Below are 27,365 nucleotides of genomic sequence, written 5' to 3'. Positions count from 1 at the left end.
TTAACCACGAAGTAGCCTCAGGCTACCCATAACTTTTTATTAGGCTACATAAATATAATTATAGTGGTCATCGGTCACTTTTAAATGTCCTTGGAAATGCACAGACGCACGAAACATAAAGGTCCTTGTTGCACAGGAGTGGTGCCAGTGGTTCCCCGCCTTGCATTGGCACAGACAGAGTGTCCGAGTTGGTGATGGTGGGTGTGTGCGCGCGGTCATCACAGATCTGCGCGGAGCAAACTCGAGCTGCTGCTTACACTGAAGTTGCGCGTCACAACATACACAACTCTGCATGGCACCGACCTGTAATCATGGAGCCGTAAACCTGTATTCTAGTGGATCTAGGCTCATAATTCCAGGCTGAGGAGACAGGTGCTCTCAGAGACGCCAAATCATATCATCAGGTGGAAGGTGTGCAAAAAAGGGACTCGTGTTAGTTAATGAAAAATGTGGATCTACGCAAGTATTTTAACGTATATGCTTCTTTTGGCCAGAGATGCAAGAGCTATTAACAAGGTAAGACGTTTCGTTATTGCTTTGAACAGAACACTTGCATTTTACGCACAGATTACGCACAGCTTGCTTAACAGGGTTTTGCAATAAACATGATTATTAGTGTATGATATCGTTTCGATGACTTGACAAGTGCATTTATCATCGTTGTACTAGATTAATTTGTCTTTAATATTGGCTTGCCATTCGTTTGTTGCGCATGGTGTTTTTGGCAGAGTTGAAGACTGGACATCCAACCTCCAGCCAAATTATAAAGAGCAGACAGCATTTTCTTGATTTTGCAATAGTACTGGATCATGGGAGTGTCTGTATTTGGAGCATTCGTGAGATTTTGAAATGGAAGTTCATCTGGGGATTGTGAAATGACGTGTCCTGTAATCAACGTTAAGGAAACGTGAAATTCCACGAGGTCAAATGTATAATGTTAATAGGACTTAATAAAGAATCATGGAACATGACATCTGTATGAAGTCATTATCCTACACTACCGTTCAAAAGTTTGAGGTCATTAAGTTCACAATATGTATGGTTTTTATTATTATTTTATATTAATGTTAAATACATTACATTGCTTTAATTCATCAAAATAAGTTAAGCAATTTTAAACTTTTATGTTATACAAGATTCATTATTTTAAGTCAGTTTAATGTAATTTAAGTTGAAATTACTTAAACATACAAATTGATTGTACTTAAAAATTTAAGGCAGCAACTTTTTTTTTTTTTTTTTTTTTTACAGTGTAGGCTATTCATTCTAGTGACAACTATACAATACAATACAAATGTTATTTCCAGTCCATGAATTTGATTGGTCAGGAGGCTGATATTTAGTCCAACAGCACTGGGATTTGCATCACTCGAATTGTCCGTGTGTTCACAGTGTTCCAGATCTGACGTGGTGCAACTGGACAGAAAAGCCCATATGGAAGAAGGGAGGTTTTCGCAGACAGTCAGATCATTCAGAATAACTCAAACAACACTTAACAAATCAGCTTTCTCACACAATCTCCCCTCCCAGAGCGGCAGGCAACATATTTTGGCGCATATGCCTTGGCCTAAATTACTCCTGGCACTGCCAGAACATTCCAGTCTTTAATCCTTGAGATGGCATGGCAATATAATTTAATTGGCATTTTAGACCCCTGACCTTACTCGAAATCCAGCCCAGGCCTTCTAGGCTATAACTGTGAGAACTGACCACAATGCAGCTTGCTTTGATAGTTTACAGTACACCATTCTGAACTGTAAAGTAGCTGAACTCCCAAAGCTCCCTAATGTATTTATTTTCTTCTGTTTGTCCCTGTTTTAGACACAGATGAGTCAGTATATCAAACCTCAGCTGTGTTAACTGAGGCTGCTGATACAACCAGAGACAGATGTCCCTCAATAACGTTTTTGGACAGACGGCACAGCCGTCATTTCCTCAGAAAACCATGACATTTGTTTCAGAACTGACCCTGATAGGGTGTGTGAGTGTGTTTTGGGCTTGGTGCCTAGTATGGTAATTGGAGTCGAGTTCTGCTGGGGTTAAAAACAATATATGTCTGCTTACACAGCTGTAGCACTTAAGAGCAGCCCTGTCGGTCCCACAGAAACATGCACTGCCCTCTTATGACTGGGTGTGAGTGTGTGTATGTGTGTGTGTGTGTGTGTGTGTGTGTGAGAGAGAGAGAGAGAGAGAGAGAGAGAGAGAGAGAGAGAGAGAGAGAGAGAGAGAGAGAGGTCTTGACTCATTTTAAATGATAGTCACCAACTCAGTAACCCTGACTAATTGTGTTATGTTGTGAATTTAAAAAAAAAAAACGACTTTGTCGTTGCCCCGTTGGATAAATGTGTGAAAAGGTGAGAAGGTTAAAACAGCATAGGCAGGTCTGTGATAACAAAAACCTGTTACTAATGTGGGATAATTAGCTGAACATTTTGTAAAAACTAAAAATCTGTGTGTTAAAAAAAGCTCAAACCAAAGAGCCAAATTTATTTGTCCTTTAGACATTTATCTGTTGCCTAGAGGGTTAATGAAATGTTGTATCATTTTTATGTATTAACTCATTTGGTGTGAAAAAAATTAAGTAAAAAGTGTAACTTCATTATATACACTTTGAATACATGTATTTACCAAACTACAACTATTTAAATTAATGTGCAGACATTAAAACAAAGCTGAAATGTTGACTTGGCAACTAACTGAAATAAATAAGTTGAAGTACTAAAATGAATAAAACTAAAATAAATATAAATTAAAGCTAAATAAAACAAAAAATGAAAATGACAAAAGCAAATAACAAAATGTCTACCTAAAATTAAAACAAATAAAAGCTATTAAAAATATAAATAAATAATAAAATAGTAAATAATACGAAAATAGAGAATAAACACATCTGAATCATGATTAAAAAACACCAAAATAAAAATATCTCAAAGTATTTATAAAGTTTTTAAATCGTATTATTAGTATACAATACATGTAAAATACATTGGAATGTATTTTGAATAAACTATTTGATACAGACAAATAAAGCATCATGTCATGGACCCTAAAACTACTTTGTAGTCACCAGTGTTGGGTAAGTTACTCTAAAAAAGTAATTAGTTACTAGTTACTAATTACATCTTCAAAAGTGTAATTAGATTAATTATTACTTATCACTTTCTAAATCCTATATCAACATCGACTAGTTAAGTGATTCAAGGATAGACATGAAACGGCTCTTTTAAAACTACATCAATTATTCTTATTAACTGACCAAAGTATTCGAAATTTGAAAGGATCACATCATAAGTAACTAATTAAATTACAGAAAAAAAATAAGAGTAATCCGTTACTTTACTTTTTCAAGGGAAAAGTAATTAAAATACAGTAACTAATTACTTAGTAGTTACACCCAAAACTGGTAGTCACGTGATTAGATTTGTCATGGAAGTGATTTAAAATTAAAATCCTTTTTAAATACATGCTATTTAACATTAAACATAAAATATACTAACTTGACATGCCAAAAATGTGGATCAGTCTTGGAAATGATGCACAGAGAGACAAAGGTGGAGGGAGGAAGAATTATGGGGTTGATGCTAAAACAGAACAGAGGCAGAGAAAGGTCAGCTGCTGTGTTTTGTTAATATCAAACTATCGGTTGTAGTTTCTTGGGACATTACCTCACACAATGCCAATCAAAGACTGAAGCAGTTCCTGTTTATGAAACTGTCGTAACACTTCTACCACAAGATTTAAACTAGGAGTAACCGGGGAACATCTGTGTCCCATTTAATGCGTCACATCTTTTACCGAGCCGTCACGGTAAATGATGGCCATCATAGCTGAAGGGCTGTCATATTTTTATCCAGACCAGACACTGAGCCTCAAAATGCTGCAACAATGCCAATATACTTTTATATAGACCTTTACATAAGAGTTGATCTTTGACCTCTGTGTGTTTACTGAATGAACAGGAAATACATTGGTTGTGTGGTGAGCAAGATCTGGACCTTTGGTGGCCCTTCTATTGGCAGGCACTGACCATCCAGCACTATTATAACTCATGGTCTGCCACAGCAGATGATGTTTGGGTCATCTTTATTTGCCAGCATGAACCTGGGCTATTTGCAGCATATATGCGTATTTGGGTTTCTCGACATTCATTTTCAAGTGCTTTCTGCACTCTCTGTTAAAATCAACAAATGATTGTAGTTTTTTGATGTTCATGTTAAATAGATGCGGCTTGGAAGTAAAAACTCGATTCATTCTCTCCATAGGGATATTTTTAACGATATAAACCTTTAAAGACAGTCCTACAAGGTTGTTAATTGATGGTAAAAGCTGTCAGTCTGCATTATTTCAACTTATTGTTTAAAATAATTGTGTTTAACAGCAGAATTCATGGTGAAAAACTACATTACCCATGATGATGTACAGAAAATTCCACCAGTCAGAGAGCCGCCAGAAGCAAAACAACTACGCCCACTTCCATGCATATGACGCAATTGAGTCTGTCTCCTTGCTCTCTCAAAATACTTAAATATTGGAATAAATATGCATATATCAAGCTAAATGCGGCAAAATAGTTCTTAAGCCCCGTCCACTCCTATGAATCACTGTGATTGACACAATTGAGCCGGTCTCCTTACGCTCTCAAAATACTTAAATATTGGGATAAATATGCATATATCAAGCAAAACGCGGCAAAATAGTTCTTAAGCCCCGCCCGCCCACTCCTATGAATCACTGTGATTGACGCAATTGAGCCGATCTCCTTACACTCTCAAAATACTTAAAGGAACTGTATGTAAGAAATGTATTTCAATTAATCATAAAATGGCCCTGATATGTCACTAGACATTAAGAAATCATGTTAATTTCAAATACTTATATCATTGACAACAGTAGTCCGGCCAGGATATTGTAATTTAAAAGTGAAGTTGCAGCCCTCAACTGATGTTGATGTTGACATGTTGTGTTTTGGCCTGAAGCGCCACCCTCCACCTATCTACCAGTCAGTAGTGTTTCGGCATTCGGGTTGCCAGCTCTGCTCTAGTTACCTGTGTAGGACTCGTCACTTGCCATTGGAAGCTCCTTGTAGCAGCCTACGTTCCTGCTGGATCCTGCAGCCTATCTGGCAACCTTGAAGTCAGGGGGAGGGGGAGAGGGGATACACCGATCTACAGTAATTTGAAAGTGATTGCAGTACCAGTTTTGGCCACAATCCTACATACAGTTCCTTTAAATATTGGGATAAATATGCATATATCAAGCAAAACACGGCAAAATAGTTATTAAGCTCCGCCCACTCCCATGAATCACTGTGATTGATGCAATTGAGCCAGTCTCCTTACGCTGTCAAAATACTTAAATATTGGGATAAATATGCATATATATTAAGCAAAACACGACAATATAGTTATTAAGCTCCGCCCACTCCCATGAATCACTGTGATTGACGCATTTGAGCCGGTCTCCTTACACTCTTAAAATACTTAAATATTGGGATCAATATGCATATATCAAGCAAAACACGACAATATAGTTCTTAAGCTCCGCCCACTCCCATGAATCACTGTGATTGATGCAATTGAGCCGGTCTCCTTACGCTGTCAAAATACTTAAATATTGGGATAAATATGCAAATATATTAAGCAAAACACGACAATATAGTTATTAAGCTCCGCCCACTCCCATGAATCACTGTGATTGACGAATTTGAGCCGGTCTCCTTACACTCTTAAAATACTTAAATATTGGGATCAATATGCATATATCAAGCAAAACACGACAATATAGTTCTTAAGCTCCGCCCACTCCCATGAATCACTGTGATTGATGCAATTGAGCCGGTCTCCTTACGCTGTCAAAATACTTAAATATTGGGATAAAAATGCAAATATATTAAGCAAAACACGACAATATAGTTATTAAGCTCCGCCCACTCCCATGAATCACTGTGATTGACGCATTTGAGCCGGTCTCCTTACACTCTTAAAATACTTAAATATTGGGATCAATATGCATATATCAAGCAAAACACGACAATATAGTTCTTAAGCTCCACCCACTCCCATGAATCACTGTGATTGATGCAATTGAGCCGGTCTCCTTATGCTCTCAAAATATTTAATATTGGGATATATATGCATATTTTGCATGAATTTCAAATATATATATCTTTTTATATACATTCAGTATTTTTTAATGAGTTTAATATTTTTTTATTCAATGTTGTTGTTTGCAATGCTTCATGGGATTGTAGTTATTTACCTCACTAAATACATTTGTATTTTTGTCTGTTTTTCCAATAATTTTTTGCTTCAAATAAAAGTTTGCAATGTTATGATTCACCTAATAACAGCTGTCTTGGTTCATGGCTTATAACGCTTTAACAAAGACTTTTTTTTAAATCTCTATATGGGATTAATGAATGGAAAAAATACTTCCGGAACCAGCGTTGCTGAAAAAGTGGGCGGGCACTGTTGGTTTCTATAGAAGAAGTGGTTCTGACTCTAAATTCTGATTGGATAAGCCATGTTCAAGGCCACTGAATATTTTGTGACAAGTTGCCTGGAAACCATAAAGCATAGACTACATAAACAGCATTAGATTAATGAACCATGGGTGTGTCTCAAATGGCTCCTTAGTTCAGCCAGTGAACTTGCTCCATTCAAATTTCCTCAGCGCACTTTAAAAACTAGTCATCATGCCCAAATGCATGATAAACAAAACAAGTCATACAAATCAAATCAAATCTGGTGTGTTATATAGCATTGTTGATACTAAATAATAGTGACGTTTTAATGCACAAATTACGTAATTGCTTTGAAAACTGAGTCATCAGTGTCCCAATGATTAGTGGATAACTTTTCTGGAGCCCGAATTCATGTTCATACCCATACTGAACTAGGCAGAGAAACATCATTACTTGGCAAAAGAGCTGGTTATGCTGACAATTATTTTGTCATAAATGAAACACTTTAGTGAACCAGTGGTGTTTTTTTTATTATACTGGCCCGGTTCCAAATAGCACACTTCATTCGCACTTTTGGTCTTGTAGACATACAATGGCCGCTGCATGCGAGTGTCTGTAAGTCCACAAGACTGTAGAGTGACCTATTTGGCCCAGCCCCAAATGGCACCCTAAACTCTCATGATCTTCCTCTGAATCCGCACTTTCGCGATGTATTACCGCTTTGACTGTTGGGAAGAAGTCTGCTGTGGAGAGCGCACCAGTGCGGGCTCTGCAAAAGTGTATCGACTGCAAAGGGTGTGCTTGCAAAACCTAAAATGACAAATGGGACACCCTACGGTCTCGTGGACCTAACGGACACGTGCGTTTGTAAGTCCACAAGACCGAAAGTGCATATCAAGTGTGCCATTTGGGACAGGCCCTTTGTCATTTTAGGTTTCAGAAGTGAGCACCCCCTTTGTGGCCGTCATTTGCCCTTGATGTGCACTTTTGCCCTTTATCGCGTATGCATCTTATTATCTTCAAATTAACTTTTTGATATCTTGAAATTTGGAGAGAGGCAGATAAACCCTTATGAAAAATAAGTGCACTTAATTGTATTAAATATGCACTACTTCAAATCGTATTTGCAGATAGTTTAATATTAATTAAATAAAAGGCAGCAAGCCTTGAATGTACTTAAAGAGAGTACACTTTCATGACTGTTTTCTAATGTACTTTTTAAAAAGTGCACGTTGTAATAATGTCAAATTATACGTTTTTTAAGTATATTTTAAATAATTAATTATTTGTTGGGCTTTAAAGAAGTACACTTATTTTGACGTGTTGACTAACATACTAAAACACATGTAAAGTACTTGATTATAATTTCAACTGAAGTCTGTTATTCAATATTACATTTAAACTGTACTAAATTGCTGTTTCATAATTACAAATGTCCAATTACAAATATATTTAAAAAACAAACAAAAGAAAAACATTAAATTCTATATTAGTTTACCGTCAATGCTTGTCAGTACATTCAGCAGTTCACTTTTACCAAAGACAATAGAAGAAATTATGACATTAAAGTCCTACTTAAGTGGGTCAAAAACACTTAGGGCCCTGTTTTAATTATCTGAACACATGGTCTGAAGCGCATGTGGCAAGTGCATGGTCCAAAAGGGTTGTACCTAGTCTCTTAATGAGTCATGGGTGTGTTTTGGGCTTAACCTGCAATAAACCAATCAGAGTCTCATCTCCCATTCCCTTTAAAAGCCAGTTGCGCTTGCACCATGGCGGATTCGCCATTTACATGAAAAGATGGAAAGACTATAGCCTATAGGCACATATTACTAACACACCCTTTAAATGACACAAAAAATACTGCGCTATTGACTTTAGACCAGGTATTTGTTGGTCAATGGCGCAGTAGTTTTCAGTTGCCTCAAAATGGCGACGCACCAACAATACACCTGAACACACCTTGTTTCCAGACCAGCACAGCCATGAGCGAACAGATGGGCGTGAGTACATTTGCTATTTGAACAACTTGGCGCTGGACGTGAAAATGAAAACTGCGTCGGGCTGAAACTAGCAAAAAACAATTGCGTCGGGTATGATAGGGCCCATAAGTTCAACTAATTGCATTTAATATAAATGTAAACTATAATACATTTTCATTTAATTGCAAATAACAGGCAATTAAGGGTTTTTCGCACTTAAGTATATTCTTTCCTTTCCATAAAAAGTACTGTTTTTAAAAGTACTCTTTTCACAAGGGGATACAAACATGCAATGATTACTTGTACTAAAAATGATTAAATAGTACATCTTGTGTTATAATCGGATATTGAATGAAATCACAGTATCTGAGATACAGAGTCTGATTCTGTTCAGCGTGAACCATCTGTTTGACTTTCTGAGCCAGAAACGTCTCGCATCTCTTGGCTGTGCTGAGAGCATGGAGAGTTTGAGGTTCAGAGTGAGCTGTGGCACATAAACACGCTCATCTGGAATGTAGCTGTGTGTCCCCAAAATCAACAAGTGCTCACTAAGCTAGTTTGGGGCTAATTGACACGTCTGTCCTAATGGCATGTGTGTGTCCTGGTGGAATGGAGTGATGGAGAGGTCTGTGTCTTCAGATCTAGAGACATTATTTGGTCAAGTGTCTTCAAGGCTGTAATAACCGCAGTTGATTCAATTAAGATATGGTGCTATATAGCACCAAAAGTGGTTCCTCTATGATTACGACGAAGAACCATTTTTGGTGCTATATAGAACCTTTTTTTTTAGAGTGTATATATATAATGTAATATATTCAAAAGTTTTTGTTTTTTTTAAAGAAATTAATACTTTTATTCAGCAAGAATAAATGCAGTCTTTTGAACTTTCTATTCCATTTTATTAAGTAATGAAAAAAAATATATTAAGAAGCACAACTGTTTTCAAAATTGATAATAATAGAACATTTTTTATTGAGCAGTAAATTATCATATTAGAATAATTTCTGAAGACACTGAAGACTGGAGTAATGATGATGCTGATTCTTTTTTATTGTGTGTGTGTGTGTGTGTGTGTGTGTGTGTGTGTGTGTTATTTGTTTAGCAGAATAATGCAGGCCCACTTGATATGAACCGTGACCCTGGTGCACATCAAAGAAATGTATCTTTGAAATTTCAGAAAGCTCTAGACAGTTTCACATGTTTTTTTAAGTGTGGGATCATCTTGAATTCTAGCCATAAGCTTGCGTTATTGTTGTTTCAAAGCACTAGATTAAAGGAAGAAGATGAGCCGGCCATTGACAACACCTCATTGAAACAGAGATCAGACTCATAACCTGAACTACTTCACCAGGCATGAGGTCATTAGGTTAAGAGGCTTTTTCAGGAAAGCGGCCAATGTTGACAACTGCTCCTGCCAAGTATTTTTGGAAAAACAACTATCTTATCTCAGGATAGCAGTCCATTCCCTGTTTGGTCAGACTGAGGTACACCGGTACAGTCACCAAATGTCAGTGTAACAGGTTTAGATAACAAATGTGTTTGTGTGCATGAGCTGGAACTGTTGGAATGCTGTTTGTTTAATTGATTGGACCTAAATATGTGTGATAAAGACCTCTTTATAACGCACACTTACTGGACAGTTCATTTAGTGGTTAATTTATATGGAAGTAAAATAATGAAAAAGAACTGTTGCCAAACATGCTAGAAACATAATCATTGTAATAATGATCCAATCATAGATTCTTAAGCATTTGCCTATTTAAATCCAAACAGTGACTTTTTTTTGGCGGGGAAGTGTATAATGCATATGTGCGTGTATTAGAGAGTGTTTGGGAAGCTATAGAGTCTACAGAGAACTGAGTATGCCTTGATGCCTGATGCACACACCAAAATGACCATAACACACTCTTTCATTCCAGTTAACAAGGGCTCTTATTGTCAAAGCCCACTAGGCCTTATAGACACTGAGTGTGTGTGTGTGTGTGTGTGTGTGTGTGTGTGTGTGTGTGTGTGTGTGTGTGTGTGTGTGTGTGTGTGTGTGTGTGTGTGTGTGTGTGTGTGTGTGTGTGTGTGTGTGTGTGTGTGTGTGTGTGTGTGTGTGTGTGTGTGTGTGTGTGTGTGTGTGTGTGTGTGTGTGTGTGTGTGTGTGTGTGAGTATGTTTGCAAGTGTTGCAGGACTTTTCACCTAATTAACTCGTTTAGCCATTCTGAGGTAATTTTAAAAAGAGGATAAAATGTGTTTTTGAGGAGTTGGGCAAATTACTGTCAGACTAAATCTTTTTAACGTCCCCTATCAGTCGGAGCTTACACAAAAGAACAGCAAAGCTTTATTAAATCCTTCCACTTCAAGCTGACAGTAGCTCCGTTTCTGTGTGGCACCCTGTGTGCATTATTGTGTGGTTGTCATGGAACTGCATGATTAAAGTCTCCACAAGGATTTTCAGCCCTGCTAATAAGAGTTTTGATCCGTATTGGTATTCCCTGCCTATAATAAGAATAATTTCCTCTAAATTTTAATAACTACATTTATTCATTTGGCAGATATATATATATATATATATATATATATATATATATATATGGTTACAAAGTAAATAATGATTTGAAGATATAAACACTCAAGACATTTAAATTTATTGAATATTGATGGATTAGCTCAATTTGTATAAATATTAAAGGGGTCATGACATAGATTTTTATTTTTATTTTTATTTTTTATTTTATTTTTATGTTCTTTGAGGTTAACTTATCATTTTAATGACGTTTTCTGTCCCCCAAAAAACAAGTATACAGTATATGCGGGAAAACAATTATTACAACCCTCATTCTGACCCTCTGTCTGAAATGAGCTGTTTTTAAGGGGCACTGTTATGATAGGCTAACATCATTGCATAGGAAACCTTATAAAACGCCCACTCGCTATCGCACGTGAGTTAGTGTTTTGAAAACATTATCCATATAAAACCATTGTTTCCAAAGCATTATGAAATCATTTGCTTACTGTTTGCAATGTAGTCAGATCCCATACAGCTGACTGCTTAAAACCCCTTAACTGTCATCCCCCTTTTTGAGAATACACATGAAAATGCACTATCCAAACTTAAAGAGCTGTAATTCAAGAATGTTTTGGAATATAGACCAAAGTTTGGTCTCGTTTTAAAGCAATTCAAAATATGAAAGTATGAAAGAGTTATGGAAGTTTAAATCTACTGTAAATGAAAAATACTGTACTAAATATTTTTTTATTTCATATAAAATATATATATTTTACGAAAAAAATGTACTCTAAAATTACTATACAATCAAAGCCATATGTCTAACCAAGTTGTGTTCCAAATTTGAAGTTGATATCACAAAAATTTAAGTCCCCATGAGATTTTGTTTTGGCGCTATACCAAAAATAGCCACCGGGTGTCATTCAAATTCCATTGATTGTTTTTTTGATGCGTTTTCCTGTAGATTTCTGTCCAATTATCACTTCCATCACAAAACAGTCACCAAATATGGACCCTTGAGACTCAGACCTTTCCGACAATATGTGTTTTGTCAAGATTGGAAAAGATTTTAATTATAAAGTAGTAAATAATTGTTGTAATGTGAAACATGACACCGCCCACTAGGGGAGGAGCCCGCTAGAATAATTTAGAGTACCGTTTCCATGGTAACACAATGTCCGATTTCAAAACGGTTTTCACAGGATGAATTTTGAGTTTGTAAGCTTTCAAATGATACCTAATTTATGATAATGACTTAAATATATGATACGAAAAAAGGTGATCAAAAAAGAGCACCAGGCATCCCACCTATGCAAATGCTATATCAAAATGTGCTGTGTTTACAAAACAATAATCTGTTGTCATATTCTCAAACATAATCCTCCGACACGATCCATGCCGGCATTACAAATAAACCATCCACTTGTTCCTGATGCTGGGATCCTTTTTGAATCTATACAGAAATGGGCAAATGATCTGTTTAAGCAAGGCGCGTCAAAGCTAACGCTCCTTTGCGCTTCCATTTCCATTGATAAAGCATTTTTATGTATGTATGTACAGTATGAAATTATTTATTATTTTAATTTAATTTAGTTTTATTTTAAGTAGTATTTAAATACATACAACAACAAAAAACATGTCAGCAAATGGTGTGCCAGGTTTTTTAAACTCACCTTTCAAAATCTCTCAAGTAGTTATTATTCTACCTTTCAATGATTTTACGGCATTTTTTATTCAAGCTTTTGTCTCAAAATGTTTGCTATAATTGCAGGGATTCTCATAAGCTTAAATGATGAAATGTTCAAATTACCCCATAAACAACCTAGACATTGCACATGATGACCTCATGGATCAGGACAATGTTACAGCACATAACAACAAACAGGTGTTCAGGAAAGCTCTGTGGTGTCTTTTGTTTGCTATTTATTGTTTTGAGAGAGAAAAAAACCCACAAGTTCCTTTTACCCCGCAGAGCCTTTAGACCCATTATACCCGACTACGTGGCAGTTGCGAGATCAGACAAATGGCTATCTCAAAGACAGAGCGGATCTTATAATGAAGAATTTCTGAAAGGCTGAAATCTTTCACTGTCTCTAAGCAGTTCCACATGTGCTATGGCTGGGCATGTATAGAGACCTCTAAATCTCAGTACAGATAGACGACAGGCCTGAGCTCTTTGGGCAAACAGTCAGAGAGCAAAAGGGCCACTGTTAGATGGAGGCGGAGCCCGATGTCAGTCAAATACAGTACACTCTGAAAAATGCTGGGTTAAAAACAACCCAAGTTGGGTTGAAAATGGACAGACCCAGCAATCGGGTTGTTCTAAAGCAGTCCTTGAGACTGGAGTGTTCTTAAATAGATAGTTCACTCAAAAATGATAATTCTTTCATAATTTACTCACCCTTCAACCAATTTTGGACACCATTGACTTCCACTCTATACACATAAACAGTTGGAACATTCTTCAGAAAAGTACAGAAGTAAGAAAGCCATACAGGCTTGGAACAACTTGGAACTTCAAGAGATAGTTCACTCAAAAGGTATAATTATTTCATCATTTACTCACCCTGATGTTGTTCCAAACCAAATTTGGACCCCATTGACTTTCACTGTATACACATAAACAGTTGGAACATTCTTCAGAAAATCACCTTTTGTGTTAGAAGAAAGAAAGCCGTATATGTTTGGAACAACTTGGAGCTTAGATAGTTCACTCAAAAATGATAATTCTGTCATAATTTGCTCACCCATATATTGTTCCAAACCAACTTTGGACACCATTGACTTTCACTGTATACACATGAACAGTTGAAACGTTCTTTAGGAAATCGCCTTTGTGTTCCATGGAAGAAAGAAAGCCATACAGGTTTGGTTTGGAAAAACATGAGGGTGAGTAAACTGTGAGTAAAAAAAAAAATCATGTTTGGGTGGACTGTCCCTTTAAAACAAAGCAGAGCTTCTGTCAATCAGTAGAGTGGAGTTATGCCACCTAATTCATATTCATTAGCCAAGGAAATAAGGTTTTGTAACTTCCAGATCATTCCTACAACCCTGTCTTCATTACACACTCAACAGCAGCAGGTTGTTTTGGCAGTCTGAGAAAAAAGCAGCACATCTGTGCATCATTTATTTCTTCTTCCTTAATCGTATGCCGTCATTGTGCATTTGTCCGTTCTGTGGGTTCTGCCCCTGTGGCTTCACATATTCCTTTCACTTTTACTGCTACTGTTCATGAAGCTAGATTTATTAGTGCTGTCAGCGTCAGGAGCTCCTCAGCTTTTTGAAGTACATGTGGCCGACATCTCCGAGAGTAGAGCGCCATATATGGACAACCTCCATATTCAACAACACCTGGCTTTCATGGTGCTTCATATCAGTCCAATTATTGCTTTATGGCACAGGTACATACTCTGTAAATGATATTCACATGTATCTCACTGGATGTCATGCAAGGCTGTTATTGAGAAATGAGAGCTGTTCTGTCAAACTGTGAGGTGCTGCAGGATGTGGTTTAAAAACAAGTTGTTTATGGGAGAAGGTGCAAATCCACTCAGGTCCCATCGCTGTGCTGAATTTATGGGAATCTCAAGCCCCAGGCTGTCTTCAAAGCCAGTGCCATGGTAAAAGTTAGCGCTAACTGACAACAGATGTGTGCGTGAGAGAGAAAAGAGACGTTTTCTGTATCTTCTCCCATTTTAGTAGTTTTGATTCATAAAATGTAGATCGATTTTTGTGTTTTGTGTAACTCGGCACTTTAGATAAGACTTTAAACGTATGTAAAATTGCACAGATCCATCAAGTAAAAGTATGTGTTTATGAAGGTCTGGTAGGGAGTTCAAATTGTGGGCAAGTGTTATAGGGCCTGCTGGTAAAGTTTCACTCACTGCAGTGGGTTCCTCACAGGCCATAGTGTAACGGCTGATCACTTCCAGAGCATCAGGGTTCAAGCCGACAGGCAAAGTCTGTTACAGTGTTCAAGGTAAATTAAAGTGCAGAAAGACTTTAATCTGATGATTGAAGAGGGACATGAAAGGGTTAAACTTCTTGTTTAGTTCACAATTGCATCACATGTCATTCCGCTGACTCTTGAAGGATTTATATGGATCTTCGTGCTCAGGCTGGATATGATAAGGATTATTCCATTACACTTCACATAATTCTAAAAATCATATAAATGTTTACAGCATATGAATATGACAATCGTTCAAAAACAAGATACACCACCATTCAATTTTTTTTTTTTTTTTGAAAGAAATTAATACTTTTATTCTGCAAGGATGCATTTTATTGATAATGTGATAATTGTTAAAACATTTATAATGTTACAAAATATTTATATTTCAAAAACATGCTGTTCTTTTGAACTGTCTATAAATCCAAGAATTCTGAGGGGGAAAATGTATTAAGCAGCACAACTTGAATTGATAATAATAATAAATGTTTGTTGAGCAGCAAATCATCATAAGCATGATTTATGAAGAATCATATGTCACTGAAGACTGGAACTGTAATGATGCTGAAAATTGAGCTTTGCCATCACAGGAATAAATTACATTTGAAAATATATTAGAATGGAACATTTTAAAATGAGAAAAAAATATATATATACCAATTTTTTTAGTCTGACCTTCCTGTAATGTCTTATATTGCTTATATATTTTGTTTGTCAAAATTATTTTTTGTTATTTTTTATATTTTAATCCATGTAAACTTTATTCTTATTCTTGTATTTTAAGCCTATTTTATAAATTATTTTATACATTTTTTTATACAATTTTTTTATACTAACTATTGTATCTATTGTTTCTTTCTAGTCTGCAAAGCACTTTGAACGGCATTGATGTGTTTGTAAAAGTGCAACATAAATAAAATTTGCTTGCTGCTGAAAATTCAACTTAGAATTAGAGTTATTTTAAATTGTAATACTATTTCACAATATTACTGTTTTACTGCAGCCTTGGTGAGCTTAAGAGACTTCAAAAACATAACATTTTACCAACCCTAAACTTTTGAACGGAAGTGTATAAAAGTTTTGTTGTAAATGTGTTTTATATTTTTCGTTTGACATTTGAATTTCTCACATTGTCTATCTCTGTCAGATTTTTGGTGAGCCGGAGCCGGTCCGGATGATATCTGAGGGTTCAGACTGCCGCTGTAAGTGCGTGATGCGGCCGTTGAGTATTGAGGCATGCTCAAGGCTCCGCGACGGAAGCTTGCGAGTGGATGATTTTTACACTGTGGAGACGGTGAGCTCAGGCTCTGACTGTAAATGTTCTTGCACGGCTCCTCCATCCTCACTCAACCCTTGTGAGAATGAATGGAGAACAGAAAAACTCAGGAAACAAGCTCCTGAACTTCTCAAGGTAAAAAACTAAACAAACAAAACTCTTTTTTATATTTGACTTGATTCTGTGTTCTAATGTAAATAATATTATTCGAAACTTTTCTTTAAAATATTGTTCCAGTATCATGGTAAGTGGCACTATAACCACCGGATATAAAAGTACTTTTTAAAAAGAACTGAAACAGGGATTTGGATCGTACCACCTCAGAAAATCTGTTAAATTTACATTCAATCAGTTATGAACCAAAACAGTATTTAGACACATTTTAGCAACAGTATAGCAAAAATTGCAAAATTAATATAAAATACATTTAAATAATAGAAGCTCATATATTTAGTGTGACTTCTTGAGGTTGGTCATCAACATTTTATAAAGATTAACTTCTTTTCATTCACCATTTTTATTGATATTTAAAATGTCCATGTCTTACTTTGACATTTTTATTTTTTTTGAAGATGTTCAGGTCTTAATTTGACATTTTTAAAGATGTTCAGGTCTTAATTTGACATTTTAAAAGAGGTTCAGGTCTTAATTTGGCATTTTAAAGAGGTTCAGGTCTTAATTTGGCAATTTTAAAGAGGTTCAGGTCTTAATTTGGCATTTTAAGGATGCTCATGTTTAATTTGGCATTTTTAAAGATATTCAGGCCTTAATTTGGTATTCTTAAAGTATCCCTATTATGCTATTTTAAAGGTTCCTAATTTTGTTTTGGAGGTCTCCTACAACAGATTTACATGCATCAAAGGTCAAAAAACACTTTAATTTTCTCACAGAATACATTGCACATCACCACATTTTTCAAAGATTTTCAAATGACTCGTCAGATGATTCAGTTTCTCTAAATCCCTCCTTTCTGCGAGCTACTCTGCTCTGATTGGCCAGATAGCCCAGTCTGTTGTGATTTGCCTACCGATTACAGCGCGTGATGCAAGCTAAATTCCCATTACCATAACTGAACTTCATCTCTGTCCGGCTTCCTAAAGCTCTGTGATTGTACACACTGTAAAGACAGTAACGATGAAGTCGATTTTACCATATTAATACGAACGCGAGTCCGATGATAAAACATTGGAAGAACTAGTTATTCAACCCGAACCTTCATCGCAAGGATGACTTGAGCAGGACGTTTCTTAATGATATGCTACTCATTTTGACGTTCATCCTGACGTTATCCTGGGATAATTTTCATTTTTGGCTGAACTATCCCTTTAAATATAGCCAATTTTTTTTGTTTGGAAACAATATGTAGTATTTATAATGTCACACTTACTATTTATCTAACAGTTTTTAATGTTTTTCCATACATAAAAAATATAATCCCTTTAAAAGGTTCATCATATTGGGGGTCCTTGGCATCATAAAGTTTGAAAACCCCTGTAATATAAAACACATAACTATGTATTTAAACTACGTAAGTAACACCCGGTAGAAAATATATACAGTACAACAATAATTATTCATACTTACAGGTTGTGATTTTGAGGAGAAAGCTGGTCCAAATAAACTGGTTAGTAACCCGTCGTTCAAGAGCAAGCGTTTTGCGAATCCCGCGTTGAAGGGCGGGTCGAGTTGTTCGCGAGCGGACAACGTAGAACATAGGTTGTCATTGTGCAAATGTGTTAGCTAGTGACGTGTAGCCGTAACTGATTGGGATTTGAATTCCTGACGACTTGTTTAGGTGGTTCAGAGTTGATTCTTTCTTTTGGGAAACAGTAACTTTATTTATTGTGCATTTTCAACTTTACAACTTTGCAGACCATTTACACTCACGGAAAACTACATACACTGCATTTTTAAAAGATGTTCAGGTCTTAATTTTGACTTTTTATAGATGTTTAGGTCTTAATTTGCATTAAAAAAAGAAAAAAAGATGTTCAGGCCTTACTTTGTCATGTTTTACATAAGCCTGGATTTGTACCATATTCATTAAGAGGTGCCAAACACAAAATAACCTCTCTTCTGAGAGTGAAAATGATTTTTTGTTAATGGAAAGCATGCCACAGATGCTGTTGGTTACAACAGAAAATAATTTTGATCCCTCAACTGGTAAAAACTAACAAAAAACACATTGGCAGAATTTGTTTGTTTTTCCAAGTGGAAAGAGTCTAACTGATTTTCTGTGGCAATAAGCAGCATGATGCTGTCAGTGCTTAAAAGAGCAGTGTCCAAGAGCCAAGCCGATATTTCTTGAGTGGCTCAAACAAACTTTCTTTATTATTCTGTTTGTGTTTAGCTCCATTCTATGGTGGATCTGCTGGAAGGAACATTGTACAGTATGGATCTAATGAAGGTCCATGCCTACATGAACAAGGTTGTGTCTCAGATGAATACATTAGAAGAGGTAACCATCAGATTGATCCGACTTGTATGTGAAAGCTTCAAGCTTCCTAGAAATTGCCAGAAGTGTGACACTATTTTAATGATCTCTTCATAGACCATAAAGACAAACCTTACCAGGGAGAACGATTTCGTGAGAGACAGTGTAGTGAATCTGTCTAATCAACTAAAGCGCTACGAGAACTACTCTGACATTATGGTGAGCATCAAGAAAGAGATTTCCAGCCTGGGACTGCAGCTGTTGCAGAAAGACGCAGCCTCTGATAGTAAAGCACAGGTAACACATGGTTTCTCCAACACAATTGTACACACGCACAATTGCACAATTGTAATTCAAAACTTTATGATTCCAGGGCACAGAGAGTAAAAAGTCCAAGGAGGCCATAAAACCACCCAACAAGAAACCCCCAGCTGTCAAACCTCCGCCCAAACAGCCTAAGGAGAAACCTGTCAAGCCCAAGAAAGAGGCTCCTGCCAAAGCATCAAAACCTGCAAAGCCAGACCCCACCAGCAAAACCAAGGCCTTAGTCCACCAGACGGGAGTCATCAGGGGGATCACATACTACAAAGCGTCCAAGACAGAGGACTCTGAATCACATTCAGCAGGGAGAGGAGAGAGAGGTATGGAGACCATGCACATCACATCTGTGTTCAATTAATGTTTTCTGAAAGCCACCTCAGTTTAGTTCTACCAGAGCCAAAAGCAACTGGCTTTACTGTGAGTGATAAAAATGGTAAAACCCTTCAATATACCTGAACATGAAAACACTTGAGTATGGCATGGTTTGATTGGGCCAGTAAGCAACCACCAATCCATGATATGTATGTACTGCCTTGCTGAGTTTTTGAGATATAGGACATGTTATTTGCACCTGTACCTTTTTGTGACCCAAGGCTTTGAGAACAGCGAACCTGCACATACAACATTACAGGCAGAACGTTTTTATTGTTTATATACTTGTAAGTGTGACTGGCTCTCTGACATATCCTCTATAAAATTCTTCCATAATCGCTTTCCTCTTATATCTTATTTCTCGTTAAACACTTTAGTAATTGCGAACACCAGTATGCCCCATGGTTAGGAAAAGGGGTTTCCTTCTCATGAATCTGGAACTGAAATTTACAGTACAGTCATTTTATAAGTTTTGCTGTTGTTTTAAAGGGATAGTTTGCCCAAAGAAATGAATGAATGAAAATGAATCATTGACTCAACTATTGACCTCAATTTGGATCAAAACCTGTATGAATTTCTTCTGCTGAACACAAAAGAAGATATTTTGATGAATATGGGTAACCAAACAAAAAATACAATGGAAGTCAATGGGGTCCAGTGATGCGCGGGTTGATCCAAAATGAGCGGGTGCCTGCGGTCACCCACGGTTACGAGTCATCCAAAAATATTTTTAATGATATTCGGGTCGCGGTCGGTCGGGTCATCAATAAATCCTTATTTACCTTTTGAATGTTGAGCGTTATTAACTTTTGAATAGATGCTGACGCGGGACAAAATGCCCTATTTCCCAACACGTTGACCTGAGCAATGCCATTATACCATTTTAATAGGCTACTTTTAAGCGCATATAGCTCAGTAAAGTCAGTTTTATGTATTTTCTGAGAGGGGGCGGGTTTTTTGTTGGAAAGTCGGGGGAGAGACGCACAGTTCGATTAGACTGGATAAACACATGCAGCATCTTAATTGTTAAGAAAATGAAACGAAATAAATGAATAAATCAAGCCTTCATTACATAACACTAGGCTATATCATACAGCATTCAGAAAAATAACAATTTGCGCTTCTAAGGGCTTTCACACTTTTCCAAAAGTGGGCCTTCTCTCAGTTGACTAACCCGCTGATGAATTCTTCAAGCAGGGTCGAAACATAAACATCACATTCATCAATAATATGCATCTAGACAGCTGAAATGGAAAATGATGGGCCGCCTCAAGAACTTTCCGCTGCACCTCTGAGCGCACCACGTCAGGGCCTGAATAATTTTCTCAATGGCCCAATGACGCTACGAGCATTTACTACTTTTAAAAAATGCGGGTCAGGAAGCGGGTCGGTACAATATTTTCTTCCTTTTTTTGCGGTCCGAGTTGCGGGCGGGTTCGTTGAAAACGTTGGTCGGGTGCGGGTTGTTTATACATTGCATCACTGATGGGGTCCATCAACTGTTTGGTTACAGACATTCTTCAAAATATATTCTTTTGTGTTCAGCAGAAGAAAGAATTTCATACAGGTTTGGAACAACTTGAGGGTGAGTAAATGATGACAGAATTAAAATTTTTGTGTGAACTATTCCTTTAAATGAGAGGCGGTAAGAAACTTTAGTTATTTTAGTGAAAGGTCGGTCTGTATTTCTTCATTTCATCAACAGTATCAGCAAGAATTTTCTTGAATCAAATATAAAACAGTGACATGCAGGGAAGTGAAAATAATCAAAGGTTTGCTGAGATGTCCTGAACTATTACAGTAATGGCCCTCGTGTCCTTGAATGACAGATGGCAGTGATGGAGTATGTATTAATATCTGATGTACTCTCTCCCGCGCTCATGTCCACATGTTTAATGTTCCAGACGATCCCACAGTGCAGGAAGAGAAAGCTCAGATTAGGGTCTCTCCACTGACATTGTCTTACGGAGATCATGTTGTACATGGCATGAGATGAAATGGGCTCAGCGTAGGAATGTCGAATCCAAGCATTGCAGGCAGAGACTGGGTTACAATGCAGGAAGTTTCTTCGAGTGCAACATCTCATCAATAATTCTTTTGATGTGAGGAATCTGAAATGCTTGGGGTAAAACTTTAGGCCAAGAGTTGTAATCTTCCTTTCAAGCCCTCCCTGTCTTTCTCTTTCTGCTCTTTTCAGAAAACCCAGCCAAAACCCACACTGGCCACCAAACCGAGGACAAAAGGGGCTCCGAGCTTGTCTTGGAAACCTCTGAAATAACGTCGACCCTACCGCCAATAACAACCACCACTACGCTTGTTGCTGTGACAACAACAAGCACCACACTAGCAACCACCAGTGAAGTGGCCATCATGAATTCAACCCTGTCAACACCAGCACCAGAGAAACCAATGGGCAGTGGAGGAAAGACGCATTTGCACAAAGCAGGTACAATTTATTTAGCCTGACTATACAGACACAATACACATACATATATGGGGGGGTTCATACTTTTTACTTTTATTCTGCAAGGATAAGTAAGGTAACACTTTATTTCCATAGTCCACTTTAGACATTCTTCTAACTATAAGTACATTTGCAACTACAAATCAACTAACTCTCATCAGAGTATCAGTAGAGTATGGGAGCTTGTTTCTGCCACTGAATAAGACAATTTAAAAGATAATTACGACTTTTAATCTCACAATTCTGACTTTTTCCCCTTACTATTGCAAGTTATAAAGTCAGAATTGCGAGATATAAACTCACAATTCTGACTTTTTTTTTCTTGCAATTATGAGTTTATGTCTCGCAATTCTGACTTTATCATTCGCAATTCTGCCTTTTTTTCTCAGAACTGTCAGATATAAACTCACAATTGCGAGTTATAAAGTCAAACTCTCTCAATTATGACTTTATAACTCACAATTGCAACTTTAGGCTATATCACACAATTCTGACTTTATAACTTCAAAGTTCTCAGAATTGGACTTTATAACTCACAATTGCAAGTTTTTATCTCACTGTTCTGAGAAATAAAATGTTTTCAGAATTGAGAGATGTAAACTCGCAATTGCGAGAAAAAAAGATATGTCGCAATTACCTTTTTAATTTTTTATTCTGTAGCGGAAACAAGATTCCATAGGCTATTAGACTGGCTGCTTAATATCTGATAACACTTTATTTTAATGCTCCCCCAACAGAAATTCTACTGACTATAAAGGCTACTTTCACATTGCGAGCCTTAGTAATCAATTCCGATTTATTTCTCAGATCCGATTTTTTTTGTATAGCTGTTCACATTGTTGTTTTAAATGTGGCCAATATCAGTGTGAACAGATCATGGTCCTGGACTAACCATGTGCAAAAGAATGACTAAAAGACATCATGCTGTAATACGTTTATTTATTGTGTGATCTGTCGCGGAACCCAGCGAATCAGGCAATATTAAAAACAAAGATGAGGATGCGAAAAAAGAGAGTTTTTAAACATTTATGATGTTTTGCTTGTTTATAGAGCTTTCACATGTAATACTTGTGAACTCTGACGCATTATTGACTACCTTTCGCAACTGTCTTGACTGGTATGTGAAATCTTTGAAGTGACTCCCATGAGTGCAGAATTGTGGCGAATGTTGATCTTAGAGTGACGTAAAAGTCGCATGAATTTTGATAGGACTGTTCAGACTGAGGTCCCATTGCAAAACATCAGATCTGTATGGATTTAGTACCACATATGGACGTGGCCCAAATCAAATAATTGAAAATATCAGATTCTTTGTGGTTTGTACTGTTCACACTGTCATGACCAAAACAGTCACATATGAGCAAAAAAAAAATCTGATTTGGGCCACATTTACCTGCAGTCTGAATGTAGCCTAAGTAACTTTGCAGCCACATGTCAAGTTATTTTACTAACACAAACTCTAACAAGTTACTTATAGTTAGTAGAATGTCTATAGTGGATTATCAAAATAAAGAGAAAATACATGCATTCATAATGTTACAAACGATTTCTGTTTCAAATAAACGCTGTTATCTTGAATATTCTATTCATCAAAAAATCCTGAAAAGATTTTTCCATGGCTTCAACAAAAACATTGATGAGCACAATTATTTCCAATATTAATGAAAAATAATGATAACTTTTTTAATGTAATAAAAAACATTATATTATATTATCAGCATAACTGCAGTGAGAAAAAAGTTATTCCATATTCCATCTAGATTTGCATATTTATGCATGGGACATTTGTAAAATGGAATTGTATTTATTATTATTTGAATAGGTAAATCTCTAGACTGTGAGGGCACCCTTGCTTCAGTGGAGATCCCAGAGAAGCATCACAGTTATGGACGGAATGAAGGAGCCTGGATGAAAGACCCAGTAGCCAAAGACAACAAGATCTATGTTACAAACTACTATTACGGCAATAACCTGGTGGAGTTCCGCAACCTGGAGAACTTCAAACAAGGTAAAAACAATAAAACAAAGAGGGGTGAATACAACCTTTTGCATGGTAGTTCAGGGCAGTAGTTCTTGTTTACTAATTATGGGCAATGAAATAGCACTGTTCCGTATTTAAATATAGCAAGGCCCACCGCATTCACGTCTGTGTCAGTCTCCTAGCCTGGTCCTACCAGACTCTCGTACATCCTTGAAGGCAGGTACTCTTTTGAAGTTTAAAACTATTGGATCTGCCCAGAGACACTGGATCTGCCATACCTAATCGCTAACATTTGGTCGTGACGTATGTCATCTCAAACTTGTACACAACATTAACGTCATTGTTCTCAGCCACTCCCTCTGTTCGCTGATTGGACTGGTTAAAATTTGATCTGAGAAAACCAGAGAATATCCATAAGTTTCCTACGCCCCATGAAGCCTTGCGTCAAAAGTGGGAGTGTCTTCCGGTTCGAAGTAAACAAGCGGGACTTTATGCATTTCCATCGTAGTTTATGCGCACGTTTTCGTATCGGATCGAAAATGTATCCGACTCAAACGAGCGCATGCGTTTTTTATGCGCATTTATAGAATTCACGCGCATCTTGGCGTTTCCATTCAGCATTTTTTGATACGATATCCCAAAATGAGCATAAAAATAGGTGGATGGAAACATACCTTATTGACATTCAACAGTGACAGTCATTCATGCTATCCAAACTTGAAAAGCTCAGAGGCATATCAGTATCTGTCGGAAACGATCTAAAAGCGGACATTGAGCTGAGCCTGAGCCTACACGTATCCCATCACAAGGCATGGGTGCTAGCATCAGTGACTGGTGAAGTACAGACGGCGGGTTGTTCACTAGGGCCAGGACGCTGTTGTAGTCATGCAGCAGCTTTTGTGGAAGTTCAGTAAAGTAAGGACAATTAAGGGCACACAAATTGTATTGTTTATTGTATTGTGATATTATTAATTAAGGAATAAATGTACTAAATTGAAATGTTTAGTGTGTGTCATTCATGTTGCAAATGTTGCTTCACAGTAACCTTCACTTAACCCTTGTGGCACCATCTGATAAAATCGGATCATTTTGAAACCTTGCCAATGATCCGAAAAACACTTAGCCTCTTCACTAACTAGCACACAAAATACCACTGGTATACTACTTCCGCCACCTCACCGGAAGTTGTACCCACGTTCTTTTTTACAGTAGCGCCCCCCGGAAACAGGTGGATACCGCAATCCCAGATGGAGTGCTAAAGGAAAATGAAAATTTAGCTGACGTACATAGGAGGGCGGAGCCAGGTTATCAGTCTCCTACACTGTTGACGTAACAAATACAGTACAGTGCTTCCGGGTTATGTCAGAGCTACATCAGCACACTGGCTCACCATTGGCCAATGCTTTTCATGTGAGCACCACGACGGATGCGTGTGATGCTGACGCAGGAGCTGACCAATGTAAGTGCGTAGGAGACTGATACAGAAATTGTTGAATAAAGTCGTTATTTTTGTTAGTTTTTTGCGCACAAAAAGTATTCTCGTCACTTCATAAAATCAAGGTTGAACCACTGTAGACACATGGACTATTTTAATGATGTCTTTACTACCTTTCTGAACCTTTAAAGTGTTAATTAAATCGCTGTTTATGGAGAGGTCAGAGAGCTTTCGGATGTCATCAAAAATATCTTAATTTGTGTTCAGAAGATGAACGAAGGTCTTACAGCTTGAGAACGACATGAGGGTGAGGAATTAATGACATCATTTGTTGTTTTGGGGTGAACTAACCCTTTAAATGCTGTTGAGAATAGGTTTGAGAATATCCATGATGGGCTGTATTGTGTAACTAACAATTGTGTAACAATTTGGATCATAATCATGATTTCTTCTTTAATGATAGGTCGCTGGAGTAACCTCTACAAGCTTCCCTACAACTGGATAGGAACTGGTCATGTTGTCTACAACGGTGCCTTCTATTATAACCGAGCCTTCACCAAAAACATCATCAAATATGACTTACGCATGCGCTACGTGGCAGCTTGGACTCAGCTACATGATGCGGTCTACGAAGACACCACGCCCTGGAAATGGCGAGGCCATTCAGACATCGATTTCGCCGTAGACGAGAGCGGCCTCTGGGTGATCTACCCAGCGCTGGATTACGACTACTCGCAACATGAAGTCATCGTCATCAGCAAGCTGGACCCAAGCGACCTCTCCATGAAGAAGGAGACAACATGGAGGACTGGGCTGAAGCGCAACTCGTACGGAAACTGTTTCATCGTGTGTGGCGTGCTGTACGCCATTGACGTCTACAACCAGAGAGAGGGCGAGGTTTTGTACGCCTACGATACGCACACAAACACGGAGGCCGCTCCACGCTTGCCGTTCACGAATCAGTACGCCTTTGTGACACAAGTGGACTACAATCCCAAAGATAAGGTTCTGTATGCATGGGACAATGGCCATCAGCTGACCTACAATATTCACTTTGTTGGCCAATGAAGCTCTGGGTCTGGGCGTCTTCTTAATTGGGCCTGGTGAATAAGGAAATACACCATTTATAGGAGCACATTGTTTTCTTTATTGGTATGATTGAGATGAGGTGTTAAACAACAGTCAACATTATTTGGGAATGTATCTTCACCCTCAACTTAAGAGTTTAAGGACTTGCATGTCTCATTTTTATGTAGTTCATTATCAGTCCCCAAACCTTTACCACTGTAAATAGGGGCGCAGTTAAGGATACTGAACACATATAAAAAGTAGCCTGAATGGTTTTACACAGCTTTATGCCATAATGTTTACAAGATTCACAAAATGTTTTGTAATATCATTTAACAGCAACATAATATAGATTTTTGGAGGATGGGATGTTAAATGTCATGTAAATTTAATTATTTTAGCTATTCATTTTGTAAAATATTAAATTCTCATTGTAAATATTTTCAAGGAAAAGTTGTAGTACAGTATACCTATTATAAAGCTCAGATGTATCATCCCCAGATATTTAAGATTGTAGTCACTCAACATATGTGGTTACTTATGATTACTACTGGATGAGTTACAGTGTTTTGTATATTGCATTTACAATATGTGTACAATTTCACATTTTGTATAAAATTGTTCAAATAAACTTTCTAAAATCAGTTGCCGTGTATGTATTTGATAACACACAATGTAATGTTTTGTATTTTGTATTTCACTATGTGGTGTATGATACAGTATGCATCCATACATGATTCAGATACAATAAATCAATGCCACCTGACATACAACGCCCCATCTCCAGATGTCTGACATTTTTAAAATGTTGCAATATATGATTGAAGACACGTTTTACATACTGGGATATAACTTTAGGTCAGAGTGTACAGTAAGATTTAGATTTATTGATATTTTCTTCTTAGCCTTGTGAAAAAGCAGTACACTTTAACAGTATTTATTATGAAAATAATGTACTTTAAAATAATCTGCAAACTGAATGTAATGTTTTTGACACTTGATTGCATGTCAACAGCAAATAAATAATAATGTGTAATAAAAAGCACAAAAAAGGTCACAACAAATGTTTAAGTAATCCATAAAGTTTTAAGAAAATAAATATTATTATTTTAAGATGTATCC

At 37.1% G+C, this 27,365-nt stretch overlaps 1 protein-coding gene across 2 annotated transcripts; it reads left to right on the top strand.

Moving 5' to 3' along the window:
- Nucleotides 1-170: 170 nt before the first annotated feature.
- olfml2a (olfactomedin-like 2A) lies at nucleotides 171-27,365 on the top strand. Of its 2 annotated transcripts, XM_079827818.1 has the most exons (9): nucleotides 221-516; nucleotides 1,393-1,977; nucleotides 16,040-16,303; nucleotides 18,519-18,626; nucleotides 18,720-18,899; nucleotides 18,976-19,243; nucleotides 21,493-21,741; nucleotides 23,582-23,767; nucleotides 25,639-27,299. In XM_079827818.1, exons 3-9 carry the CDS (start codon nucleotides 16,067-16,069, stop codon nucleotides 26,241-26,243), a joined length of 1,833 nt encoding a protein of 610 aa, XP_079683944.1. In that variant the 5' UTR covers nucleotides 221-516; nucleotides 1,393-1,977; nucleotides 16,040-16,066; the 3' UTR covers nucleotides 26,244-27,299. The 2 variants fall into 2 exon arrangements, with proteins under 2 accessions (XP_079683943.1, XP_079683944.1); XM_079827817.1 differs by lacking the exon at nucleotides 1,393-1,977 and having other exon boundaries at nucleotides 171-516; nucleotides 25,639-27,365.

This window comes from Gobio gobio (assembly GCF_949357685.1).
Source record: "Gobio gobio genome assembly, chromosome: 10".
NCBI classification, from domain to species: Eukaryota; Metazoa; Chordata; class Actinopteri; order Cypriniformes; family Gobionidae; genus Gobio; species Gobio gobio.
This window is presented reverse-complemented; position numbering and strand designations above follow the sequence as displayed.